Genomic DNA, 27310 nt, shown 5'->3' with positions numbered 1-27310 from the left:
TGATTTGGTAAAAGTATACCCAAAAATGGAATCTAATCTCCTTAGTTCCCCGGAACTATCTTGCATGGACAAACTTAGCAAATGGGATGGCAATGAAGATAGCTGCCTTGCTCCATTAAATGAGCTTCAAAAGGATAGTTTCTTGGAACTCGCCTCTGTAGCTACTAATCGACCCATGCCGATTGAGGTGGGAAAATGTTTTCATACTATTTCTAATGATGATTTCTTTTGTAAAATGGCTGCTTAAATTGAAATTATTGTTTTCAGGTACCTTTAGAAGAACCCATCAACACCTTGCAAAAAGTTTCCATGAAAGGGGTTGTTATTCCTGGTTCCGATGAAGATATTTTGGCTCAAGGATTTGCAAGTTTAGGCATGGGAAGAGAGAAAATAGATAATGCACAGCAAGTAAGACATAGAGACATTAAAATGTGCTTAAAGTGACCTTTAACCACAAAATTTATTACCAGACCCTTTTTGTCACTGTTTTGGTTTGGTCCTGAACTAAGATATTCCACACTAAGATATCAGTTTGATCATATGAATCCATATAACCAGACTTTGGATATCAAAACCATTTTTCCATCTTTTCATGCCAAGCAGTACATTTGGACATTTTTGTTTAATCCTCATAATTTTGTTTCTGCATGGATTCTTGTGTGCCATGTAACAGTCGGATTGTTGATTGAGTTTGTGACAAATAACTTCGTGACGTTTTAAGTTTGTTCTGCTTAAAATTAACCACATTGCTTCTGGATTAAACTAGTGTTTCTCGACCACCTGTCCGCCAGTGGTCTGATACTAGTCCATCCATGTTAACTTTTTCGTGGTCCGCCATCAAAGCTGTTGCAAACTTTTTAGCCCTCAGTTATGATTTCTATTACATAAAAATTTAAATTTTAATGCAATATTTTTAATCCTTTTCATAAAATTAATTTTTTTTGCATGCACAACGCGCATATTGTTCATGTATCAATTGTACTAAAAGGTAATCTGTATAGAAGCTTTCTACGGGTTTGTGGCATTATGACAAACTAATTCCATGGGATTTAAAATTACATTTTGTGTATGCTCATCAGCTATATGCCCAGTACAATTCGATAGTGCAGGCAATACGAATGTAACTGCAATCATTATGTAAGTTGTTATATGTTGATCTACACAATGCCTACATATTTATGCAATCGGTCTTCAAAGCATTTCTACAGATTTTAACAATCAGCAAGCATAAAATGCTGAGAAGTACTAGATTTGATAATAAGATTAATAGTTAGCCGCTATCGTGTTAATACATGTCTGTTTATAACCGCCTCATCTGATTTTTATGACCAAAATGATTCAATCCCAAGGTGTTCAAATTAAGTCAATATTTATACTTACAATTGTACTGCTTGTATGGGGTATATACTGTGTAGCCGTTGTTATATAAGACCTTCTTTCTGTTCATAAACTGGTCTTTTTCTAAATTACAATGAAAGTGAAAACCTTAGATGTACTACCAATTGTCTTCAGTGTGCACCGTGGCTAATCTGCTGCAGTTAATGCTCTAATGAGTTTTGTTTTAATGTCTAACTATAACAACGTATGGTATTTTCAGGCTTGCTTGCCTTAAGCAGGACACGGTTACAAAAATCATATCCTTCTTTATTTGATATACCAAATGGAAATAGAGATGGATCCTATTTATGCTGTTAATTACAACATGTGTATACCTATGTTACTTTTCTGTTATAGACTATTCTTGTCATTGTATCATTGCCAAATTTGAAATTTAATTTTTTATCCTAACCTGTATAGCTTTGCTTTACAGTGTTTTTTCATTTTATGATTCTCTGCATCTCAAATCAGTTATTAATACTGTATTGTTTGCAACTTAATTTGCTTAACACTCAGTTTAAGATATGGTGAATATGAGCTTGCTATATCAATAAGTTAAATCTTAGTCTTGAAAAAGAATATTGTAAAGAAGAAATGGTTAACAGTATAAAACAATTTTGATTTCCACCATTGTGGAAACCAAATGTAAATTCCACCTTGCATTTATCTGCTGATTGCTATTCTAGTTTTATTCTTGGTTTTCCAAAATTGAAGAGCAAATGGGGAAAATGGAAATCGAGGAATTCATGAAACAAGTTGAAACTCTAAGAGGTTATTGTGACTATTGTCATCACATTACGGCTGATGTAAATAGGGCATTGGATTCTCTGGATAAACTTGATGAAGAGGTATCAATGTGACAAAAATAAAATCATGTTGTTAATCAGATAAACATTTAGCTTTTTCAGTTTGTTAAGCTTTGCCCAGATTTGTCTTTCAATCAACGATTTTATGTTTAGTATGTTTTTGTGTCAACTAAAACAAATGCATTGCATGATGCGTGTGAGCACTTGCTTGCTGACCAGACTGCATTGATCAACACAGCTGATGCAATTCAGGAGAATCTTGAGTATTTCCTGGAATATGATCGAATAAATGCGGTAGGCCAATCTGCTTACAAAATTTCTTCTGTAGTTACAGCAATATCAGATCAATTATTGAAATTGAGTTGCATCCTGCAAGATTTTTAGTTGTTTTTTATTGAGTTTGATATGAAGATGTTTTAACAGAAACTGTCCTCTCTGAACCTTCAAGTAACAGGTGATTCGTTCCAGTCCATGCTTACAAGAATTGATGAATGCATTGAATTTATGAAGGCTCATGTAAGCGAAGTAGTTTCTAAAGTTTATGAATTTTGTGTATTATGTCGAAGTGTAAAAGCATTTCAACTAAAGTTGATGTGATTTTAACATGCTACTTGTGGCATAAAGTTGTGAAACAAATGCGCAGGCAACATACAAAGATGCAGCATCTTACATGGTCAAATACAAAGGCTGCCTATTAACAGCTCTGGGCATGATTAAATCATACGTAGTCAAGTCATTAGAAACTACTACCCAGACTATTCTTAATCGCAAGGTATAGCTTCTCGTTTTAGGTTTTGTGTATTATTATTATTTAGTTAATTTCAGTGCTATTATTACAAATATTATTATTATTATTCAATGTTATTTAACTGCATATAATGCAGGTACTCCCCATTCTTTCATTAGTATTAACTATTTTAATATATGTGGATTTAATGCATTTTGATTGTTTAAGAGTGACAGTCTGAAAAACGAGAAACTTGAAAGTTCTGCTCCAAGTGACGATGCCTTTACACTTTATTATGGGAAATTTCGCACGAATGCCCCCAAAATAAAAGGGCTGATGGAACAAATTGAGCAAAGAGCAGAGAAGAATGAAGAGTATGCAGAAACTGTTTTCATTTCAAATTTTTCTTTTTATTTTATTTATACGCAATCAGGTGATGAGATAAATATAATTTTGTATTGTGATGATTTTCATAGGTATAAGCAGTTGCTAACAGACATTCACACCTGCTACTTTGCTCAAAGAGAGTTGCTCCTTTCACCATCTGTGACCTCAGCCATGGCAGATTTGGTTAATATCAACAAAACGGTCAGTACTATTTAGGAGATTGGGAAAATCACTTTTTGCACTTACTAGAAAATAAGATTGTTATATTGGATTTTTAAATGCCATGCAGCATGCTTACTATAATGCCTTTTCTACCTCATGCAAGTGCTCGCTAAGTTTCAGGGTGGATTTCCTGTTGATGTAGTGAAGCACAAATTTGAATATTAATTTTTATCATTGTTTGTTTGTCTTCATTTGACAGGATCATTGTGCTTTGGTGCGAAGTGGATGTGCATTCATGGTACATGTTTGTGAGGATGAACATCAGCTCTATAGTCATTTTTTTTCTATGCATTCTGTGAAGCTTCAGTTAGTATTGCATTGTGTTCCAATATATTAAATTATACTGTGCTTGTTCTTGGGCACTTTTGGTTATCAGGCACAGAATTAAGTTACTTTCCCAATTGTGAAAGCTTGCAAGTTAGTCTTAAAACTGTCAAGAATTTAGAGTAGGTTTATAGAGACGTAAATAATATATAGGTATTACAGTAAGATGCAAAATTATCCTTGCATTATATTTTCTAGTGAAATGCTGCTCCATCTCTGTGGGAATCTCTATGATCTACTTCGCCCACTTATCATCCATGTTTACCATTTAGAAACCCTTGCTGAACTTTGTTCCATCTTGAAGATGGAAATGATTGATGATCATGTGCAGAATAATCGTAAGTAGCAAGAAAACCTAATCAAATACCATGTAGTTCCTGATCAATAAAAATCCAACCTGTTCTGTGCTCTTCACCCACATGTCATTAATTTAGCTGAGCAGTTACAAGCGTTTCATTCGGTTGCTCTTGAGATGTTAGAAGATGTTCAAGAGCGACTTGTCTATCGAGCAAATATATACATTCGAGATGACATTCGCGGTTACAAGCCGTCTCCAGGAGATATAGCTTATCCTGAAAAACTAAAAATGATGGAGGTAGCTTCTATATCACAAAGAATTGAGTAACTGCATTATTATTTGGTCAATGAGATTTTTTTATTTACCACTTGTAGGAAATAGCACACGGGTTGAAACAATCTAAGCAGGGGCCAGATGAGACCTTCACAGAAATCAAATTAGATGACGAATCATCGACACAGGAACCAGCAAACATGTTCGGCGGCCTTGAAGGTAAAAATGTAATTTCAGGATGTCAAGAAACTTTTTCATGACACACAGCTTAGGCGATTTTGAATTACTGCGTTGCTACATTATGCACTTATCATCGTCGTATGGTCTTCACACGTTCACCATCATATTGTCAATCCAGTTTTTGAGGTTTTGGCCGCATTGATGGACGGTGCTGTAGCCTCCAGTCAACTTAGTATTGGGGCATTTTATCACGAGGTGGTCGGTATCTTGGGGGGCTTCGTTACATGCTGGGCATGTTGGGGAGTCGATTAAGCCCTATCGATATAAGTTTGAAGCTGTTCTTGCCTGTCTTGATCGTATTCTGTTTGCCGTGGACCACATTTTTCGTGTGGCTGTTGAGAAACCGGGTAGTGCTTTCGTAGGGTCGGTTATCAAATCTGCACCAACAGGCTTGTGTTTTTGACAGTAGGTTTTCCAGGCTGAGTGCACATCGAAGTTACTGTTGTATGAGTTATGGAAAGGTTTGCGGCTTTTTAATCGTTTTGTGGTGGGTGCATTTTGAGTGACTTGACTGAGTGGGATGTCGCCGGGCAGGTCGTCAATTTGATCGTGAATCCGTTGTGTGGTTTCCTGTCTTCGGAGGTGTGGTGGAGCTATAGCTGCCATGGTTGGAAGCCAGATCTTGGGTGTTGATTTTAAGGAGCCTGAGAGAATTCTCATTGTATTATTGAGTTGAATGTCAATTTTGTCTGTGTGTTTGCTGCGTTCCCATACTGGCGCACAGTATTCTGCTACACTATAGCAGAGTGCCAAAGCTGATGTTCTAAGTGTGGTTTGGTGGGCACCCCAAGTTGTTCCAGTAAGTTTCTTCAGAATCGAGTTCCTGGTTTTCAATTTCTGCGCTACATTTTCAGTGTGTTTGCTGTAAGTCAATGTTCTGTCTAGTGTTACTCCAAGATATTTTGGGTTACGCTCTGCTGGTAGCAGCTTGCTTCCAATGCGTATTTTCAGTGTCTGGTTTGCCCGTTGGTTGTCCAGGTGGAATACGGAAGTAACGGTTTTGGAGGTATTCATTTTCAGGTACCATTTATCGAAGAAACTATGGAGTGTGCTGACATCTTTGGATAGCGTATTTTCTAAGCTTTTGAGTTTTGTTGAATGGGTTGCTATTGCCCAGTCATCAGCATATCCGAATTGTTTAGCGCTTGTAGTTGGCAAGTCACTCAAGTATATGTTCAACAGGGTTGGGGCCAGTACAGAACCCTGGGGAACTCCGTTTTTAAGTTTTCTGGTTTTACTCGTCTGCCCTCCAAGATATGTATAGAAGCGCCTGGTTCCTGTCATGTTTGAAAGTAAGCAAATCTTGAGTCTTTTTGCATTTGATTATCCTGGCTAGTTTGAGCATGAGTCCATTGTGCCAGACAGTGTCATATGCTGCTGAGAGGTCAATGAATACTGCTCCAGTTTTCGTTTTTTGTTCATAGCCAGCTTCAATGTATGAAGTCAAGGCAAGTACCTGTTCTGTGGTGTTTCGATGTTTTCTGAAGCCAGCCTGTTCTGGTGGTAGATATGGTTCAACTATGGGTGTGATGCGCGATAGTATGATACGTTCCAGAAGCTTAAAAGAGCAATTTAGCAAGGATATTGGTCTGTAGTTGGCAGGATTTTCACTTTCTTTTCCGGGTTTCAGGATAGCAATTATTTTCGCTAGCTTCCAGTTGTAAGGCAGTTTGCTTGTTTGAATTATGTTGGTGAAAGCTTGAGCTAGCCAGGTGATGGCCTTTGATCCAAGATTTTTCATCATTTCCGGGTAGATACCGTCTGTTCCAGCTGCTTTGTTTGCCTTTGTGTTGTTCAGTGCTGCTTTTATTTCTTCCGGAGTTATGGCGGATGTTAGTTGTTCGTCATCATCTGGGCTTTCGTTGAAGAGGTGCTGGTACGTTTTCCTGATGCTTGTTTCAAAGTGATGGTTGGGGATGTGGCTCCCGCAGTGTTTGATGTGTTTTGCTATTTCATCAGCATTTATTGGTGCTGCACTTTGGGGTTTAGTTGCCTTAGTCGAATCAAGCTTCTTTAGGAGTTGCCAAGCTTTTTTGCTCGAATGTTTGAAGTCAAGACTTTCAACAGTTTCAATCCATCGTGATCTTCTGGTGTCTTGGAGGGAATGGAGGAGTTTATCTGCGACGTCTGTACTGTGTGTGCGTTCGTATTCTTCCAGGAGTTTCTCACTTTCGGCAGTCCAACAAGGAATATATTTTGTACGATAGCCTCTTGGGATATGTCTTTTTGCGCTTGTAAGAATTAATTTGTTGAATCGGTCGAAGTTATCCGGTATTGGTGGAATTCGTTGGCAGATGCTTTCGATGTCAGAGGTATATTTCTCCCAGTTTGCCTTTCGAAAATTTCATCGTGGTTTTGGGATGGATTGAACTGTTGGGATGTTGATGCCAATTGTTACCAGCATTGGTCTGTGCTGGCTATGGGGAAAGTCATCCAAAACCTCCCTTGCTGCTGGTAATGGTATTAGGTTATTGTTTTTGGAAAGGAAAGTGAGGTCTGGGTTGTATTCTTGTTGCCATCTTCGTGAGAAGAAAGTTCCTCGTTCCTTGGGGTTAAACAAGAGGTGATAATCGTTGTCATTTGTCCATTTATTGATTTCTTTTCCTGCTTGATCGTTTGATTTGTATCCCCATTCGTTGTGATGGCTGTTGAAATCACCGAGGATGATTGCTGGGTGACTGTATTGAGGGAGGGGTGGAGGGGCGAAGGGGCCTTGTTTATTTTTTGGATCTACTGGGCTCCTAGCAGCAGAAACACGGACCTTTTTAGACTGGTCGACATCCGAGCCAGCATAGTGCGTTTGTTTGTTGACTTTCATTATGCACTATAATCGGTTCAGTAACAGGCTTGGGGTGAATACAGCAAGAAAGTATTCGAATACAAATACTTCCATTTTTTTCAAATACGAATACATTGATTTAAAATGCATTCGTATACGAATATGAATACTTCAACTGTATTCATGAATACACTGGGTGTAAATCAATGTTAGAATTTCACAGTGATGCTCTATGACAGGGGTGGGCAAATTTGTTCAATGAAAGAGTCACTAGCGGAAAAATATAAACACCAGCGAGCCGCAAAATCAGTAATGATTGTCAATTTGGTTATTATACTATTAGTAGTCATTTTGGGATATTACTTTTTAACTAAAAGACCCATAAAAACATGTTGGTGAGGTGCATTTTGACAACCTTTGCCATAGAGTATAGAATCTATACCTGAAAACAATGTCGGAATCGATGTCTAGTGTTACATCATAAACGAAATCCTGGCCTAAATAAAGAAAAACTACACAGAAACTTTCATAAACGGTACGCTTGATAGCCTTTACATTTTTTGGAATTTTACGATTCGACTAGAAGAGCCACAAAAAACATGCTGGAGAGCCGCATGCGGCTCGCGAGCCGCAGTTTGCCCACGTCTGCTCTATGACAATACAAACTTGATAAACTACAGTAGACTTGCATAGCCTATAACTGATGCTTGTATTAGTAATAACTTTTCTAGACCTTTTCAGAAATAACAAGGTACAGTTAAATACCTTGGGCCGTCACTATTTTACCAAAAAAGTTGTACGTTCCAATCTACTTTTATACAGTTCCATATTAATAACATAGTAACATAGACCTAACCTAAATCCACCTTCAATTAAACCCTAAGTAACTAAAATCAACTTTTTACGTGTCCATTCTCCTAATCTAAACGCCCAACTTAAACAGCAGGTTGTTTGACCAACCTAATGTGAAATAATCACTTCTAATACATTGTGCTCGAATATTACGGATCCATTACCTTTGCAAATGCAATAAATCGATTGTTGACACTTGCTACTTGCTGTACTGTTGCTATGGAAATGAACAAAAGTATAATTTACTGGATGCAACTCATGCAAGTGATGTCCTGGGCTCCTGACTCAGAGCCCGCAGTTGTTGTGTTTCCTCTCCTCCTCCCTGGATTGTCAGTGTGACTCTATATGCAGTAATAGCCTTTGTGATGTAATAGAATAGATAAGATTAAGGTCTGCATTTTTTCAGGCTTTGTTCAATATTTCGTTCTGTTGTTAATTAATCAGTGTGGTGAAAAGAAAAGGTGGATGTTAATAAGAAAAGTTAAAAATACTTTGTGAATGTATTCGAATATGAATACTTGTCAAACTGTATTCATTCATATTTGAATTTGAATATAGTATTGGAATACCCCAAGCCTGTTCAGTAATCAGATCTGACAGTCCATAACCTTGCTATCTTATTCGTATAGAATCAAAGTAAACATGTTACGTGGTCATGAGTTTGTCTTCTGGTGTTTTAAAAATATTGTGCTAACAAATCCAATTGTGATTTTTTGATTGTTGTAAGGTTAATTAAAATGTTCCAGTAATAAGGTCATGAATCTGTTTTCAGATTCCACAATCTCGACAAACTCTTCCATGAAATCTCAGCAAAAGTTCCGGACATCGCCTGCTGACATGCATGGAATGTGGTTTCCAACCGTGCGAAGAGTGCTTGTCTGTCTGTCAAAGCTCTATAGATGCATTGATGTAAGTCCCTTAAGGATCTAGTGTACAAAAGTCAAAATCACATGTGGGAGTACCATCCACTGTTCATTTTTCCATGGACTATGTAGTGTTCAGAACTGGGCACGACTGCGCTTATTTTTTAGGAGCGATCTAGAAAGCGGCGTTCTTTTTAATTAGGAGCAAAACCATGTGCGCGCTCTTTTTTAAGAGTTATCCGCTCACCGCTCTTTTTTTGTACAAGCAAAGCTATGAATGAACAAAATGGATGCAAATTATTGGATAAAAACAATGTTTGAGACGTGTTCAAATGTTTTAAAGATAAATTTTATGCAGTACATAAAAAATGACTGCTTTGAAACTAATTTCATACAACTCATCTGAACCATGTGATGGCAGTTCGTTATAAAAACTTTGATTTTTAAGCTGATAACAATGTTCTGTGATAGAGAGACTCACACAGATGAGCCAAGTTGTTATCATAGTGTCATAACTTCCTTCATGTTGTCGTTATTTTTTATAACTATCTGATATATGCTTTGAAATGAAGAATATTAAATTAATGAACTTTGGCATTTACATTTCTAGAAGGTTCTTAATACTCTACCCGTTTATTAATCATTTATGGCAGGTCTGACCATAACAGAACTGTTCAATGTTGTATTCCATGAAATTACCACTTACAACAAACAATGATAAGCAACTATTAGACTACAGTTAGACACACATTTTACACTGCAAATTTGCAACATGTGAATGTGCGCGAACGACAAAGCGAGCACGTTATGTTTTTATAGAAAACCGAAAGCACGAGCGACACTATTTTCATTGACAAGCGAGTCTGTGAATGATGCTCTTTTTAAAAGAGCGGCTAGGTTACCCAGCTCTGGTAGTGTTTGATCAATTATGCTTTAATGTTTCATTTCATATGTCTCATATATATCATTTGCATATATCCGTTGTACTAGCAAGGAAATTTTAATGAAATAAAGTTGTGTCTCTTCTTCGTTCAGAAAACAATATTTCAAGGTTTGTCCCAGGAAGCATTGGAAGCTTGTGTTCAGTCACTGGTTTCTGCAAGTTTAGCCATAAAAGCGGTTACAGTCAAGCCCAACTCTACAGAAAAGAAGGTATAATGACTTGAAATATACTTATTTGCAATGAAATTACATTATGCTTTTGCAAAAAATTTGCTCTTTGAACATAACTGCTGAAAAGTACATTGCCACTAGATGGTGTTAAAGTACTTACAATTTAAGGCTGTGTGTTTTTTGAATTCTGTTGTTTTTCTACTTGTGTCATTTCATTCTTAATTTTAATCTTAGTTTTTTTCCTATCAGGTAATTGATGGTCAGTTGTTTTTGATAAAACATTTGCTTATATTGAGGGAACAAATTGCCCCTTTCCACACTGATTTTGCAATAAGGGAGACACAACTAGATTTTAGCAGAACCAAAGGTCAGTGTAGTTTCGTGTCTTTTTTGAAAGTTCTGTTAGCAACAACATTTGCGTGTATGTTGTCTATATATCAAGTTGTTTTATGCTCAAAATGCAAGAAGAGGTTGTCATATACCAAACATCTCAAATACTTTTTGGTGTAATATGGAGGCCCATGTGCAATATGTCATGTAGAGCATAGACAATGCCAAAGAATATAATTCACCACATCTAACTTAGTATCCTTCACATTTATAGAAATTCATAGAAGTACATGCACAGGATAACATTGTAATTGTTCTCAACAAATATGCCGAAAGCTTAAGTGATACCGTTTTACAAATTATGCATACATACTATGTTTTCAGCTTTTGGTAAATATTTTTGAAAAAACAGTTATATTAATTTAAATTTTTTGTGTATGATATTTTTCCTTTATTTTTATAGTCCTTTGTGGAGCTGGACATAATTGATAAATTTTTGGTATGCAATGATACTAATAACAGTTGGTGTAATGATCCATGCAATGAGTGTGTTTCACAGCAGAATGCAGTAGTGTTGGTTCATATTGAACTGGAAAATATTGTCTTCACTGATTGTACAATTACACTGCACACAAGTACTGTGACAAGATTTAAGTTAGGCAAAAGCATTGCAATGATGTGTTTAGCTAACGTGCAAATTATGGACCATTGAAGAAAACTATAACCTAACAGCCAGAGCAGCACATTTGCAAGGTTTTGTTGCAACAAACGCCATGTTTAAGCAAAGCAGCATGAAGGTAAAGCTGTTTACCCAAATGTATAACTAAAAACTGAAAAGGAAGTTAAGGTTGGCAATAAACTATGTCAAATTTGTTAATTACTTATTTTGTAATCTGCATTCCAGTTGAATAACACAAACTCTCTGTGACGCCCAGCTTTAAGTAACTGCTGTAAAAGATTGTGATCACATGATTTTCTATCACATGGTTAATTTTAATACTATGCCCAATTCTAGCCACTAGATTTAAATTTTTCAGACTTATTTTATGGGCAAAATGTATCAATAAATCATATTACAGTAACCACAACTCCATAAGAATATGACATTTGTAAAAATTTCAGCCAACTTTTGCAGTTTAGAAACCGTTGAACAGCTAATAGGCAAGCAAACGTCGTTTGAATCATCGCCCCATAAAACAATTAATTTTATCTCTTTATAGATTTGTCACATATGTGAACACATAACCCAGCTTCTGTCATAAGTATGATTAATTGTTTTTCCAGACTGATTGAAGATTTATCAAAAAAGTTAGCTCACACTAGACAAAAAATTTTTTGTCACCATTTAATCTTGTAGATCACATCTCACAATATAGTTTGTAAAGTGAGTAATGCTCTTCACTATCTCTTGCAGATGCTGCTTTTCGCTTTGTCTTGGAACCACGCTCAATACCAAACCTACTGAGAGTCAATTCAAATAACTCGTTAATACAATTGATTTATGAAGGAGCACCAGAAGTAAAAGAATTTTATATTGACAGCAAAAAAGATGTCGACAGGTGGATACACTTAGAAAAGTTTTTTATTGCTGGATACTAACACTCATCAATTTTTGTCATGTTTTTCCTATCTCCTGCTGTATTGATACTACCAGGCAGTTGAAACTTGTTTGTGAAGAATTCATCCAGCATCAAACTGCATGTTTAGTTGGGCCACTCAATGAATTTCTGACCAAGGTATACTTAACTATATTTATTGAACAATATCTACAACCAACAGGGTTTGTTTATGATACATTGGTTATAAAACCTGTTGTTGATTAATAGGCAGCACGGTTTATAAATATGAGCAAAGACGATGGTGGGAAAGCTCCATTTCTTCGACAACAGCAATTTGGCACTCCTGGTACGAATTTGCTGAAGTTAATTTTTAATGAATTGTGCTGAATCTTATCTTTGGTCTTTGGGTTAGCAGGAAAAAAATTAATCCAAAGTTTCTGACAAAAATTTTTTTAATCTTAGATTACTATTTTTCACAGTGTTATTGCCATGTTCATTTTTGCATTTAAAAGTAAATTAATGTAAAATCATACAAAAATGTTAGGAAATTTTATTAAACAAAAGTTTGACAAGTGCATTCACTTTTTCAGAAATACTACACGGTATAGTGAGTCAAGTTTACAGAGACTTGAAACTTTATATAAAAAAGGTGACTGAAAGTATGGCACTTTACTTAGCCAACAAAGAAACTGAAAATATTCTTTTCAAGCCAATCAAAGTAAGGAAAATTCTGTTATTATATAGACTGTAGCTTATGCTGAAATCCATCTAAAATATTACAACATTCAATCAAATAATGTATTCTGTTTCTTACTATTTCATTGTGAACCTATTTGAGTTTTTTCTGTACAGCTAGCTTTTCATCTTGTGTGGTACTATTGAAGGTACTTTTGGGAGAGACTTTTGGAAATATTTTAACTATAGAGAAACACACGCTCATTTTATTTTGACAATACACAATAAAGTTTAATAGCCAGCTAAATTCACAGAAGTAGTTTTGTATATTCAAAGTTCAAGGATGTGCTGGCTACATGGCTTACATAAAAAAATGTTGGGAGTTGGACCGAATGAACAGGAGTCCAACGACAACAGATATTTAGTGGATAAAATATGAATTGAAATATCTGCTATTAAATATGTTATCAAATGTTTTGGTTCAACTGTTTATTCTGGGTACCTGTTAAAAGTTTATTGCAGGAAAATTTGACTAGTTTTGTGCAGGTATTTTGAATCTCTAAAATTTTAAACTTATTTATTCCCTTGTATGATTGACCTTACTGCTGTGAAATTGGTATGATTTATGACACTTTATGTCACCCGTGTTTCCAGAGTCAACAAGACACGATTATATTTTTTCAGATGTAACCACAACTACCGTGGTATTAAATTATCATGTTTTATTTATATATGGCTACCTATCACATTGTATTGCAATTGTTGTCAGCTGGTGGCGAGTGTTTGATGTTTGCTTTTCAAAATTGAAATTGGGAAAATCAATATTATGTCATTAGAAAGACAAATGCTTCCTGTTGGATGACTTGGACATTTTCTTACAACTCCTATTACATTTCCAAAAATTCCTGATCATTCCCTATGTTAATGTTTATATTTATATATAAATGGTTCAGTCCAATTACAATTTGTTTTTGCGAACTGTTGCCAAATTTTTATTGGGATACTCTAGCTGAATAGGTACTACTTTAATATGAATGCTTGATGCTTTATGCAATGGAAAGTATGCCAGTTGTGACTTAAGTTTTTAATATTCATTCTGTATTTGCAGGTGAATGTCCAAAACATCTTTCAGCAATTACATATGCTCTTACTTGATAATTATACAGAAGAAGATCAAGCAATTGTTGCAGCGCCAAGTTCAGACCAGGTAAGAAAATGACTTAAACTCTTGACTTAAATGACGTAATCTTTTAAGTTATGTTAGAATGTAAATTTTGTGAATGTTATGGTATGACCATTTTGCAAAGGAGAATAGTTTTACCTAGAATAGTTTTATGTGGACTTTCAAAATCATATTTTGGGGTCGTGAAACTCATAATTATGCTGCCTGGCAACAGTGCTGGGGTCCAGGTATATTTGATTAAACGTAGTTCTGTTTGCGATGCCATAATCCCTTCAGTAGTGTTTGGTATACACAGCCTCAAGTGGCTGGCATATGGTGAAGGATTTCTGTATGTACAGGCCATCTTATCATCATGTGTATCTCCTCAGACATGTTTGCTCATTACGTAGAAATACAATAAAAAAATAATATTTTACCTGTAAACTAAAGCACCCATAAAATAAATCGGCTCTCATTAATTCAGTGACAACCTGCTGATGTTGTGACCGGTTAAGTTTTTATGAAAACATGAGATGTTTACAATGGGTGACTCTTTGAAAATAGGCTAGAAAGAAGAAAATCAACTGACACAGAGCATGTTTATCCTAGTACAGTTGCCAAGAATTACTTTATTTTATTAACCTAAAATATTAAAATGGTTATTTTTATTACTACTGTTACTTAACTGTAATGAATATGAGTGAAAGTACATCTAAGGTGAATTTTGGTGGCTGACTTACAGAAGGTGGTGTGCCTTGTTTTTAAGCAAGTTTTATTGAAGTAACCTTAAAGCTATCAAATTGCTTAATGAAAATAAATACTATTTTTATCTCATAAAGGTTACTTTTATCTTGGAAAAATATTTGTTTTCCTGACTGAAATCACCTTCGGAAAGAATTATGAGTTTGATATTGAGTTGAATGTTGTTTGCTACTGGTTGGCAAGTTTGATTAGGATGGGAAATTATTTAAACTCACTTTCAGCATCCAGTGAAGGCGGCTGTAGCTGTTGCAGTGTAACTATAGCAACTCAAACCACTAGTAGTTTAATGAAAAGAAGTTTAGTTCCTGGCACAGAGTCGCTATCAGTATCGGTCGTAAAAGAAGCATTTGAGCAATTTATGCTTAGAAACAAATTGCTTTCATCGCACCACTTTCAAGAAACGGTGCTTCAGATAATTGAAAAAAGCAAGTTCTATGTTGAGAAGGAGCACTTAGAAGCGCCAGAATTATCAATTTTTTCCCAAGAGCAGAAAGTTACTGTTATTGCTCTTCCTGCCACACCATCAAGTGAGAAGTTAATGAGATTTCGTGAAATGGCTTATGTCAGTACAACAGATTGTCCATACAATAGCCTGCAAGATCCCTGGTACATTCACACCCGCATCAGTTCGTTTCTGTTACTCTTGATATCTGCAGTTATTGTAATTGCCAATGTCTTGGTCACAGTCAGTATTATTTCCATTTTTGTGCGGAATTATGGACAACAGTCATCCTTAAAGTTGAAAACGGGCTACGTTTTTCTTTTCAACCTGGCCCTGGCAGATTTATTTGTAAGTATAAATTTTGATTGTGAGGTTTTGAAAAGTTAGATTTCAAAGTTTGCTTAAAATTATGACAGTGCTAGTTTATCTAGTTTAAAGTATAATTCGTTTTTATAGGTTGGAATAGTGTGTATTATCAACATTGCTATGTCAGAAATTGGTGATTTGAGTGATTCTAAATCAACTTGTCTTTTGCGCATTTGCCTTACTATCACGCCATGTACAGCCTCCGTATTTACTATGACCTCCATTGGGATTGATCGTTATATGTCCATCATCCATCCCTTAAAATATGACCTATTTATTACTGTTTGGAAAGTAAGCCAAAATATGGTATTAATAATTGTCATATTTCGTATGTCAGTGTATCATAAATTGTAGCATTGCATCATAACATATCTTAGCAAGCCTTCTGTGTTTGGCTACAATTAATAAAATGTTGTTTTATGTTCTGTATTTAGGGTGCACTGATGGTCCTTACAATCTGGGTAGTGGCATTTATGCTTGGTTTTGCTCCCCTAATGGGATGGGGAGGGGTTGATGATGGAAGTAGTTGTTCTTTTCTTTATCTCGTTGATACCTCATATGTCATTGTTGTGCTTTTTGGCCTTTTTGTTCCGCAACTGGTGCTAGTAGTGTACCTTTATTACAAAATTTTTAAAGGTAGGTTTTAAAATTATGCATGTAAGATTTTTTTAATGTTGCTTTATACAATGTTAGTTACATTTAGGTTGCCCAGATTAAAAATAATTGTTTGTACAGTTTCACGACGTCACAGCCAACAACTTGCTGAGGTAAAGAAATGCAAAATACGTTTTTCACAAACAAGCGTCTTTGACCATGGAAGACCCATCGCAATGTGTACGCAATCATGTCCTGTAACTCCTGCCGTTAGGCGGTCAACCATGCCACCAGACTGTAACAGAAAGGACAGTCAAACTGAAGTCCAAATGGAAAACCGTGTTCGCACGGTTAGTTTTGGGCCATCATCCTATGAAAGTGACTCTACTTTGGATAAAACTTCACTGCCAAAAAGTGAAATTGTTTCTACATTGTCTTCGCAACAAAACAGTGGCCACCAGGATGAAGTTTTTGCTGATGCTATCAATTTGCCTGGTGTTGTACCGTCTTCAGTAATGGAATCATCATCTACTAATACACGGGAGAGTGGTTTTGCTGAAATCAATGACTACTCCACCAAGAGCATGCCAGCAATACTGCGCAGAACAACATCATACAGTAGTACCATGGCTGTTTCTTCATTTACATCTCAGGTATTTAAAATGTTTATGACGTTTACATGATATATTTCGTACAAAATGCTTCAGAATACATTCTTATGCATTATTATCAAATAACTTCGGTCTCTTTATTAATTGCCTATGTTACTTTACCAGTTGGCCAGTCGTTTGAGAGGCTACAATAACATGAAGAAAGGTTCCAGAAAAAGTGTAAAAGCCCTTCGCACCGTAACACTTTTGATAGGTTTTTATTTCATAATGTGGAGCCCTTTTCTTATTGTGTCATTTGTGCAGGTGAGTAGAAAACTGCTAGTTTAGTGATAATTACCGCAATGATTTTGATGATACAATGATACTATAGCGTCTCCTTTTAATAACCTATCCTTTTAGTTTTTTGTGTGCGCTGGTCCTAATGATCTCTATCTTCATATCATTATTCTGTTTTTTTTTCAGGTACTTTGCCAAATCCATTGCCAACTTCAAAACGTAGCAGGAACCTACTTGCTTCTACTGGGAATCAGTAACTCCGCTATTAATCCCATTGTGTACACATACACAAACAGAGAATTGAAAAAGCACATGTGCGGCATTTGCCGAAAGAACAAAATTCGCATTGTTACCAATCACAGTCAGCCGATGCCTTCATCAGATATAACGCCAGGCACACCGGCCACAAATTCCAATTTTCTGTCCGTTCCATTACATGGCTGGAACTCAGTGCCTAGAAGTTCGTTGATATCTAATGTGTCTGCTTACTCGCAGTGTTCAACGAAAAGGTCCTCTATTGAATCGGGCACAAGAAAGCTATCATCAGTTTCAAGGTTGAAGCTGAGACAAGTAAACATTGCAATCAAGTCTAAACCTGTAACTCGTAATTCTTTACCAAATTCCTCAACTTCCAATTGTCACTTTACCCTCCCCCCATCTGGGCGAAAACGAAAACTATCTCAATAAAAAAATCTTGCAATTTTTTCTTGGTTCACTATATTTGCCATCTGACAGTATTTATGAGTTCTTGATAAAATTGGTTGTGTTATTTTAAAGATGTATAAGTTATTTTTTCATGTATGATTTGGTCGCAATAAATGCAATCGCCAGTGAGGACAGGTTCGTTTTATTTATATGAAAGCTGCCATGTTTCCAATTACATGTGGTCTTCCTGAGAGCTGCTTCATAATGAATGAAATAACTATGATATGAGAAGAAAGTTAAGTGGAGATTAAAATGGAAGCATTTTCACCAAAACTGTAGATTGCAGTAATTATAAAAAAGACATGGTAATGGGTGTACACAAACGATAACTTGATGATCGTCAATGACACGATATTTCAGATTTTTTCAAGATATTTATTCTTGTGCTGAGTGAAAATTGAATGTTAATTACAGCGCACTAAACTTGCGCCTTCAAAATAAAGTTAATTTATCACAGTTTCTCTGCATCGTATGTTTTTGCCTTTTGAAGTTACGCAGCAGCAGCCTCAATACATTTTGTTTTAACATTCGTAACATTTTGTATCTGCAGGTTGGTCTTTTAATGAGCACAGCAACAAAACTGTAGAGATCAAGACTTTTTGGAGACAAAGATTGTGAAAATCGGAGCTGTTGATGTGCAATACTACTTTTTCATCTTTGTTTTAAGATCCTGTTGTTGATTAGATAGTGATGAAAGTGAAAAGATTTCTTTTCTACTGGCGACATAAATTGTGATAAATGTTTCAACAGCGTTTTTGTGAGAGGAGTTGTGAAAATATTAAACAGTGGTAGTAAAGTGAAAATATTTCCACGTGATCTGTAGTCAGTACTCGGTGTATTAGTGAAAACTTGTTCCCTATTTACTTGAATTTTATGACAGGATATCTAACTACACATAAGTTCACACATTTGTTCAACCTCTCATCAAACGAAAATATTGAATAATAAATAGTTTTGTTGGAGTTTTGGGGAAGATGAACATAACAGTTAATAAATAGGGGTTGGAAAAATGTTTCATAATACCATAAAGTTTATGATAAAATGACTGACTAATATAAGTTTGCACGGTATATTTAGGATATCGAATGTTGCTATTTTTGCTTCTATTCAGCTTTTCTTTGTGGTATAATTATTATTATTATTTCACAAGACACATGTGGTGCTATTCATATTATGTCCTTTTTATTTTGTTTTTTATTGTGTGAAAAATACAGAATTAAGTCTATTTAAATATACACGCAGTAAAATATTTCACAATGATGTTCATTAAGTATCGTTTCATTTTCCGAAAACAGTAAAAAAGGCATTGACTTAAATTGTCACAAAGGCAGTCACTAGGCTTGGATGCAATTGGTTATTTTTAAGAGAGAAAACGTTAAGTACAGGTAAATTGACATGATAGGTCATAATAGTAGGTAGTTACAGTTAATTAGTTCACAGTCACTGATACTGTCAATTCATTGGCAAGTGGTTCTTTCACAGGTCTTAGTGTATCTTTTCTCTTGCGTTGTAATTGTTGAACCTTCTAAAGTAGTGGAAAAGCAATAAGCATCACTAAACTAATCAAACAATAACATACAATTTTTAACTTATGCCCATTAAAATGCTACATATTAACGTTTAGAATTATGTGTGAAGAATAATATTTATCTCTTCTGCTTTATTAAGCAGATATAAAACTTCACTGTGGTAAGCAGCTTACCTTGATAGAGGTTTTAGAACTGTGTAAAACTGGTGGTTGCATGGTCTTCTGCTTGCTGTTTACAAGTAAAGGTGGTAGACGTGACTCGAGGGACACCCGCTGGCGACCAGTACGGTCCAGTTTATTGCTCAAATAATTTGGCAATTTGATTTGGTCCCGACGAGGAGACTTAGGAAACTTGAAGGCGTAATGAATTCGCTCTATTACTGACCTGCAGACATGAAACGTTTTCGAGAATGATTTTTATCTTTTTTGAGCAACGTCTTTTTTACTGTAAGTGCATATTTGACATGTAAAACTCACTGTAAATGGGCAACTTTTTCTCGTAAGATGGCGGAGTGGATATCTGTGGGATTAATCTTGGGTAAAGCATGCTTAAGCTGTAGGAAAAAAAGTCGTAACTTTTTTAAAGATATGTCAAATTAAATCAGTGAGAAGTCAGTAATGTGGTCCCCAATAAATTTATAGTTTTTTTAAATTGCATTGGAGCCTGGGGTTTGTGGTTATTCTCTTATAGTCAAATGAGGATAGAGGTATGCAAACCATACAGTGTTCAGGGTAACTAGGTTGGAACATAGTCGATGTAAACTTGTTCATGAGATCCTTGGCAAAGTTATTTTATCATTAGGTACAAATTACAACAATTTTGTAGAAGGTTTTGAGGGTTGTCTTGTGGTAATGTGTTTCAATTAACAATCCAACGCCCTGAACAAACAACTTATTAAAACATGATATATCCTACCCGCAGCCGTGTTCCCGCATTGAATCTGACGCTTCTTCTACCAGCTGAAAATGTCACATAAATGCACTCTTGAGCCATAATGCGTACTCCAACTTGCTTACTGAGTCCAAAGGTAATGGGCTGGAATGGTGGTGCATGGACATGAGTTTCTGTGTCCTTCCACTTCCATTTCTTGATTCTTTCACCCTCTTGGCTAAAATATAACTATCAGTGGTTACAAAAATACCTCTTAATACAAATACATGAATGTGTTCACCAAATTAACAAACCATTGCAGTCAATGATGTCTGCCAAGTCATGCTTCACCAACAAGCTAACTTAGATTGGTAATAAAAGTTAAACGTTAATTATTGTATAGGATCACAATGGTATCAGGTCTGTAGCCAGCATGAAGCTGAGCCCCACTCTGAAACATTTAAGTCCATAACATCAAACAACAGCGGTGGAAATTTACAAATTATTTTTAATTTAGTTCAGTGATGATCAATCTGATGTCATGTAACTATACTATTGTGGCCTGCAGAAGGCAAAGTTTCCTTAATGGGTCATTAGATTTTGTTATCCATTTATTGTAGTATGGTACCCATACTTTTGTTATCGGAAGTCTATTATTTTGCACCAAATACTTTGATGTCATAATACAAATATGATCAAAATTTACCACTGCCAACAACTTATCAAAATTTTTGGCCAGATAAAAAAGAATTTCGAAGCTCTGCGTGTAAGCCCCTCCTAGGTTTTGTTTTGCTCTTCTGGAATAAGCAGGTTAGCTACGGGCTTGAACACTAATTACATTGTGATTAAATTTACTTGAAATATTCTCCTCCAAATGGTGTAAGGTTGGTTCTAATTGCACCAGATGCATAATAGCAAGTGCAGTTGCCATCAGGTTCAAACATTGCTTGTATTTTAGGCGTTTCATCAGGTGATTTGTCCTGTCAGAAATAAGCAATATAGAAGAAGAGAAAAAGTTTAATAATTCAGTTGAGCTGGAAACTTACTTCATGTATGAGGAAAATAAGTCTTCCGGGTTTTGTACTGGCAACAATGGAAATCGCCATGTTTCCTGATGGATACCAAACTGTGCCAGTACCGTCAGCAAAGACAGCCAAAAAGATTTGACCGTTGTCATAATATTTCTCAACAAACGTTTGATGATATCTCTGAATTTTGAATATTTCAAATGAAATTAAAGGTACAATGTTAAGCAAAAACAGCTACATGTACTACAGGGTGTTAGAAATTTTCTCGTTTCTGTTAAACCTTATCTCTTAAGTTTGTTCTACCTTTCCACTGACAATGTCAGCCCCACTGTCTTGGACAAAAAACTCTTTGGCTGGTTCTACTGGACTTGGTGGGGTTACAGGTCGGATTGTCCAACCTTCTTCCATACACTTCTCAGACGACAGGGCGTAGTTGACGGTTTTTAATTGACGAGCAACTTTGAAAAAACAAAAGTACTACATGAAGAGCCAGATTCTCATTGCAACTTGATTTAGGACCGGCTGAAGCAAAGTTTTTATGTAGTTGGCAACTAAAGATTTACTCTGAAATACATTTTGAGTTTAAGATTTTGGATGAAACCTTAGTAATTTGGCACATTTATAACACAAAATTTCAGTACAAATTTTAAACAGGGTGCACAGTTCGTACATGCATAGAAGTTTGTTTGGTTGGTTGAAACCGTTTGCTTTTGTTTTTCTGCTTCACGAGCACGTATTTTTTCTGCTGCTCTTTCTTTTGCTAATTTTCTGTCCTGCGTTTTCAATAGCAAATTAATCAAACATGAAATAATTTTATTAGAACAGAGTTCCTAGTTCCAATATATCCATATCATAATATACCAGTGAAATTATTACTAAGGCTGTTAAAGCATGAAAAGCAGACGTAATTGCTGTTCTGCAATGTGTGATAAAACTAATTTTGTTTAATTTGCAACCTGCTGTGTGCCGAAAGATTCATGTGGTTCAATATCAATCATTTTTGATGAAGCCATTTCTTTTTCTATCTGAAGTTTTCTTTGCTGTCTCATTTCATTAATGAGGCCTCCATAGTATTCCTGTTCTTCCGAGCTTAGGTCACTCCAGTTTAAGTCTTCAGGCATGACAGCCTATTTAGAACACTTGTGATGAGTCTGGGTTTTTCCTTTTTCAAAGTTGCAAAAAACCAACCTGTATACTCCTATAGTCAATTACAGGTTCCTTCGATTCAGCTTTATATTGTAGGACATAAGGAGGCCCAACAGTTGGAATACCATGAGAGGTGCCTGATCCCAAACCATCCAGTTGAGATTGATCAACTTCTGATTCTGTTACATTAATCTGGAAAAATTTTATTTGCAATGCAATTCATTTCAAATCCGAGGCGTAGGAATTTGTAAGTTAATAACCATAAGACATAATCAGATGTTTTAGATATTTTAAAACGTGTATGTACAGTGGTAGCTTGTAACTTAACTTTTCCTATTTAAACACACAAGGTAAAAAAAATAAGTCCCAACGAAATGCCTACGATAATAGTAAGTGATGAAAATACCGTGTACTAAAATGCCAATAATGCACCGTGACATCTTGGGGCAATTGCAGCACCCCGCAAAACTTTTCTGAAAAATTTACATTTTTCAGTAAAAAATCCAAATTGGTAGCAAGGTTTAGGTTAATCCAACAAGGAATATGACATGTTCATATTTCTCAAATATGTTAAACAATTTTCACCATTGTTTTATGTCACAATGTGTATATCATTAAGTGACAACTATGTATATATTAAATTAAATTTGCAGCCATTTTCGTATTGAAACATTGTTTGTTCATCTTTTATTGTTTTTTTCTGTGTTAATGTTATGTTTTTCTTTGGTAAGGGGACCACAGGGGTTTCAAATTTAATAAAGCAAGCTGCATTAAAGTTCATTTGGAACTTAACTGCTATCTAGTAATATTAATTATACTGTACTAACGTCGGAAAAAGTAATTCAATGGGCTACTTCTACTGTTTTATGTTATAGCTCGCATATTGTTTGTCAGTCTTAATATTTGTACTACTTAGCAGTAAAATCTATACAGCTCAGTAGCATGCACACTTTTCAAGTAACAGTTTACAAAATTTTGTTAAGATGGATTTAGTCAGTACGATATAGTTCGTTCTTTCATGCAGTCCCATACAGTTACCTCAGTCACTGGGTTATCTTCATCATTAACAGATTCTGAAACCAAAGGTGGTACTGGACTGGGAAGAGTTGGCACAATTGCTGGCAAGGGATCTTCTCTTTTGAGAAGAAAATTTACTGGTTAATTGGGTCTAGTGCAGAAGTGCACAACCATATAAAATGACAGTGTCATTACAACTGGGTGCCAGGGTTACAGTTACAGCTGTTGCTGTGCACCTCTGAACTAACCCCGTTTAATCTATGCTAAAACAATGAACAGTTTTGAAGTTATAAATAAAAAGTCATCTAACCTCCGCCATGGATAAAAAATCTATGTTTACCTCATTCCTGAACTGTGGAATTGCCTAGAAAGCATTTTTTCCTCCTCTGTTGTATCTAACACTTCTGATATTGACAAGTCTGATGTGATGTGATGTTTTCTACTATGTAGTGTAGTTTTGACTGGTTGAACATAAGCTGCCGCTAGTGCAAGTGCCGGTCGGCTTGGGAAAATTTCTAGAGGTTGTTCGTCTGAAAAATCTAATTTGAATTATGAATACATAAAGACCACACACTTTCATTTAATAGCAACATTTTGGATAAATAACCTGCATTAGCCATGGCTTCCTTCCACAAATAGCTCTCATCAGTTTGCACATCAATTGAGATGGCAACATATTCCTCCCCAGTGAACTTAAAGCCTCTCGTAATAGTTTTTGTTGCGGGACTATCTTCTTCCCTTTGGTTGGACCATAAATTAGATTTATTAAGGTTACCATAGTTAGTTGTCTTACACTATAACATTTTTGCACCATTAGTACACTTCTAAATTCATCTAAAAGTTAGAATATATTTTTGAAACAGGTGATAATCAAGTTATTCAGTTAAATTTTGTTGATACATGAAAGGTATGGAAATTGACTGTAATTTAACTCTCAATAAAAGTCTTCACTGTCTTACAAAGGAAGGTAATCAAATTCGTTTGCTTCATCATCAGCCTCATTATGCTCAATCTCTTTATCTGAAGAAATAACATCATTTTACGACTGATTAAGACAACCAACTACCAATAATAAATTTACCAAAAATAAATATCTCACACACATTGCATCATTTCTTCACAATAATGTAACTTGATAGTAAATCAACCATATAGAACAATTAAAAGAATAAAATTAAAATTATTTCTAAGAGTGCAGCAGGTTCTCACACCACAGTTGCTAACACGATTACCATCTGGTGAAGATTTTGCCATTAATTCAACAACATCAATTGGATTTGTCTCCATTTCATACTTCTTCACATTGTCAACAGTGAGTGCTGATGGAACACGTGGCTTTAATCTGCACAAAAAAATTACATGCTGAGAAGTAACCTAAATGACATTGCAACAAACCCGTTGAAGATCAGAAAAACCATAGAAATACACTTTAAATGTTTTTTTTCATTTATAAGTTCAACTGAATTGAATAAAATTCAATGATAAATTATAACTGATATACAATGTGTTTGTGAACCATTCATGTACACTTGAGTTAAAAGATCATAACGCAAGTGCCAAATATCAAGAGTAGTGTATATAAAACACATTCAGATATATTCTCTCTATTCCATGCTTTCAATAAATTAATTCAATATTGTCTGAAAACATAATAACAACTATATTCATAGCTAAGTTGTGATTATGAGATAAAGAATTATAGTAAACAATTACATAAAGTTATAACAAAAGTAATGTAGCCATAAATTAAGCAACCAAGATTTCAAGAGAATGGAAACCTTTTTTCATCCTCTTCATTCGCTGTTTCATGTGACACAGATGATGGGAAACTCTGACTTTTGTGGATGCTATGACCTGAGGTTTCATCATCGCCAGTGCTTGCAACCTCTGCATTTATATCTTCTTGAATTGTGACATTCACATCATCCGAGTCACTCGAATATTCTGTCATGTCAAACTACTATTACGTAACAGTCAAACATTGGCCTACCATCAATGGATTTTACTTTCTATCTAAATATAAGCTTTGTTCGTAAATTTAATAAAATACATCATGTTCATTAGAATAGAAAATAACTACTTCGAAAAAAGTAAGAGGTACAGCTTTTTGTTAGAAATGGGCGGTTAGACTTGAGGTTTAGGATATCCACAAATCGATATAATCATATACTTTCACTACCGCACCGGAAGCTACATTAAATGCACTGTAATGCCAGCCATACCTATAGCGGGTCTCCTTTATACTCGGTCACATCAAGCTTGTTTTTAGTATGTTTTGCAAATGTTCACAAACAATTAAAAACTGTGTGTTAAAAAGAGCAACCGTCTTAAAAACTGGCCCATGCACAAACTTTAATGCAGATTTGATCGGTACGAAGCAAACAAGTTATAACTTAGTTAAAGATTATTTGAATAATTGTTCCTTCTTGAAATTAGATATAGCTGTAATGAGTTCAAAAATAAAATAAATGTATTCAATCATATCATTTATTTTTCACCATTGACTGTGGGGAGTGAAAAGTGGGATGATAACTTCGTTGTAGAGTGGTGAAACAAAAATATGCTTACAACGAATCAGTAATCGGGAAAAAGCAACTAAGACGTGTATGATGCAAATTGCAGTGGTGCTCAACAATGGAATGTGTGGAATGCTCAACAATACGGAACCAAATCCAGAATGTGTTAAATGTTATGCTAAAACTAAACTAAAGCAAAAGCAGAAAACGCACAAGTTTGTAAATATTTACACCAAAAATAACATTCAGGAAACGTCTAGGACATGCTCAGGAGTGTTTATTCTGCACGTGGATTGTAAAAATAAAACCTCACCAAAAACAGTATTCTAGGGATCGTGATCTCGTTTGTGTGGTCAGGTTGGGAGCCCTTAGTTGAACAAAAACATGTAACTGATTCAAACTCATACTAGCCTAGACTAAAAAGTTTGCATTTTAGGGGAAGAAATTTTTTGCACTGTAAGCATAAAACAAAGTTTGTCGCATATTAAAATACCGCGTGCTGTTTGCAAGCTTTCCACGGATATCAGCGGTAATCCAACCCAGTAAATCAGTAGCTCAAGTGGAAAGTTTGTATGATACGCAATTTTCTGGCGCAGATATTACGTTAGCGCGGCGCAAATTTTGCCATTACATTCGTTAGCGCGTTTATCTGGCGCATTGAAAGCAAACTAGTAATAGTAGTAGGCCTATTTGTGTACAAATATAATGAAAAACTTCTAAAATTAGAATGCGATTAACATAAAAAAATTGAACTGCGCCAACAAAACTCTATGATTCCGCGTTAAGATGCGGTCTTGCATCGTTCTTGCAATCGATTTTGTTTTTGGGAGACTCACCAGAGCATTGAAGTTGCCATGGAGTAAGCATTATAGTAATAGACATCTTATGTTTTTACTTAACCACAGCGTATCTTCTAACAGCAACAGATACTGGTAATACAGTACAGATATACAAAGATCTTTAGCCTACCAACGCAAAGCTTTATCGTATTTAGAAATTTTTTACATACAAGCATATTGATAAGATGCAATTAATTATTAACATAAACTTCAAGTTCCGATTAACACAAGAGAACTAGTGTCCTTATATGTAAAACTTTACAGAATCTTGTTTTTAAAGGCGTTGTTTTTGCATTTTTTTACTTAGTTTTCAAGGTTTAGGTTTTTCGTTTTATGAGCTAGTTAATGTTCATGTATTAAGGAAACGCCAGAATTATATAGTCATAGATACACAATTGCAAATGCTTTGTGATACTGTATAATCTTTTACGCTTGCGAGGTGTGTTACCGGTAGTTGGTATTGATTGCTGTCTAAGCTACAAAGCACATCAATTTTGGCTCACCAAATGTGGGCGGTGTGTATGTTTGGCCCGGTTTCCCCAAGCCTAACTGATTACTTCTAATGATAAAATTAAGAAATGCGGGAGTTGATTTGATTTCTTAGTTAAATTAGGTTTAATAG

At 35.4% G+C, this 27310-nt stretch overlaps 3 protein-coding genes across 4 annotated transcripts; 2 read left to right on the top strand and 1 right to left on the bottom strand.

The window, feature by feature from the left end:
• The first annotated feature begins 25 nt into the window (after positions 1-25).
• Positions 26-19009, top strand: LOC143448290 (conserved oligomeric Golgi complex subunit 3-like). The gene is made up of 22 exons (XM_076947963.1): positions 26-187; positions 268-408; positions 2064-2225; positions 2337-2477; positions 2607-2699; positions 2827-2955; positions 3139-3284; positions 3387-3498; positions 3719-3825; positions 4042-4181; positions 4278-4438; positions 4516-4633; positions 9058-9194; positions 10184-10300; positions 10511-10628; positions 12006-12150; positions 12246-12327; positions 12418-12496; positions 12741-12868; positions 13934-14032; positions 18294-18417; positions 18477-19009. The coding sequence occupies exons 1-21, from the start codon at positions 26-28 to the stop codon at positions 18327-18329; spliced, it is 2553 nt and encodes an 850-aa protein (XP_076804078.1). The 3' UTR covers positions 18330-18417; positions 18477-19009.
• On the top strand, positions 14041-17873 carry LOC143448293 (octopamine receptor-like). The gene is made up of 6 exons (XM_076947966.1): positions 14041-15539; positions 15648-15848; positions 15992-16193; positions 16293-16804; positions 16928-17065; positions 17225-17873. The coding sequence occupies exons 1-6, from the start codon at positions 14943-14945 to the stop codon at positions 17723-17725; spliced, it is 2151 nt and encodes a 716-aa protein (XP_076804081.1). The 5' UTR covers positions 14041-14942; the 3' UTR covers positions 17726-17873.
• On the bottom strand, positions 18904-25352 carry LOC143448292 (glutamate-rich protein 6-like). 2 transcript variants are annotated; one of them, XM_076947964.1, is made up of 16 exons: positions 25112-25352; positions 24566-24675; positions 24293-24353; positions 23941-24071; positions 23674-23872; positions 23355-23451; positions 22359-22508; positions 22127-22297; positions 21841-21943; positions 21474-21628; positions 21189-21350; positions 20998-21122; positions 20188-20380; positions 19749-19825; positions 19446-19656; positions 18904-19268 (listed from the first exon to the last, which is right to left on the bottom strand). In XM_076947964.1, exons 1-16 carry the CDS (start codon positions 25282-25284, stop codon positions 19173-19175), a joined length of 2214 nt encoding a protein of 737 aa, XP_076804079.1. In that variant the 5' UTR covers positions 25285-25352; the 3' UTR covers positions 18904-19172. The 2 variants fall into 2 exon arrangements, with proteins under 2 accessions (XP_076804079.1, XP_076804080.1); XM_076947965.1 differs by having other exon boundaries at positions 23674-23863.
• Between the last annotated feature and the right edge of the window lie 1958 nt (positions 25353-27310).

Source organism: Clavelina lepadiformis, chromosome 3 (assembly GCF_947623445.1).
Source record: "Clavelina lepadiformis chromosome 3, kaClaLepa1.1, whole genome shotgun sequence".
Classification (NCBI taxonomy): Eukaryota; Metazoa; Chordata; class Ascidiacea; order Aplousobranchia; family Clavelinidae; genus Clavelina; species Clavelina lepadiformis.
Note: the sequence above shows the minus strand (reverse complement) of the source record. Positions and strands in the feature narration are given on the sequence as shown.

Coding starts and splice junctions, on each gene's coding strand:
- LOC143448290 (XM_076947963.1), top strand. CDS start 26: ATGGAATCTAATCTCCTTAGTTCCCCGGAACTATCTTGCATGGACAAA. Junction 2,478..2,606: donor AATATGATCGAATAAATGCG/GTAGGCCAATCT, acceptor ATGTTTTAACAG/AAACTGTCCTCTCTGAACCT. Junction 4,182..4,277: donor TGATCATGTGCAGAATAATC/GTAAGTAGCAAG, acceptor TCATTAATTTAG/CTGAGCAGTTACAAGCGTTT.
- LOC143448293 (XM_076947966.1), top strand. CDS start 14,943: ATGGGAAATTATTTAAACTCACTTTCAGCATCCAGTGAAGGCGGCTGT. Junction 16,194..16,292: donor TTATTACAAAATTTTTAAAG/GTAGGTTTTAAA, acceptor TTGTTTGTACAG/TTTCACGACGTCACAGCCAA. Junction 17,066..17,224: donor TTATTGTGTCATTTGTGCAG/GTGAGTAGAAAA, acceptor TTTTTTTTTCAG/GTACTTTGCCAAATCCATTG.
- LOC143448292 (XM_076947964.1), bottom strand. CDS start 25,284: ATGACAGAATATTCGAGTGACTCGGATGATGTGAATGTCACAATTCAA. Junction 22,298..22,358: donor TTGACTATAGGAGTATACAG/GTTGGTTTTTTG, acceptor TGTTCTAAATAG/GCTGTCATGCCTGAAGACTT. Junction 19,269..19,445: donor GTTCTAAAACCTCTATCAAG/GTAAGCTGCTTA, acceptor CCACTACTTTAG/AAGGTTCAACAATTACAACG.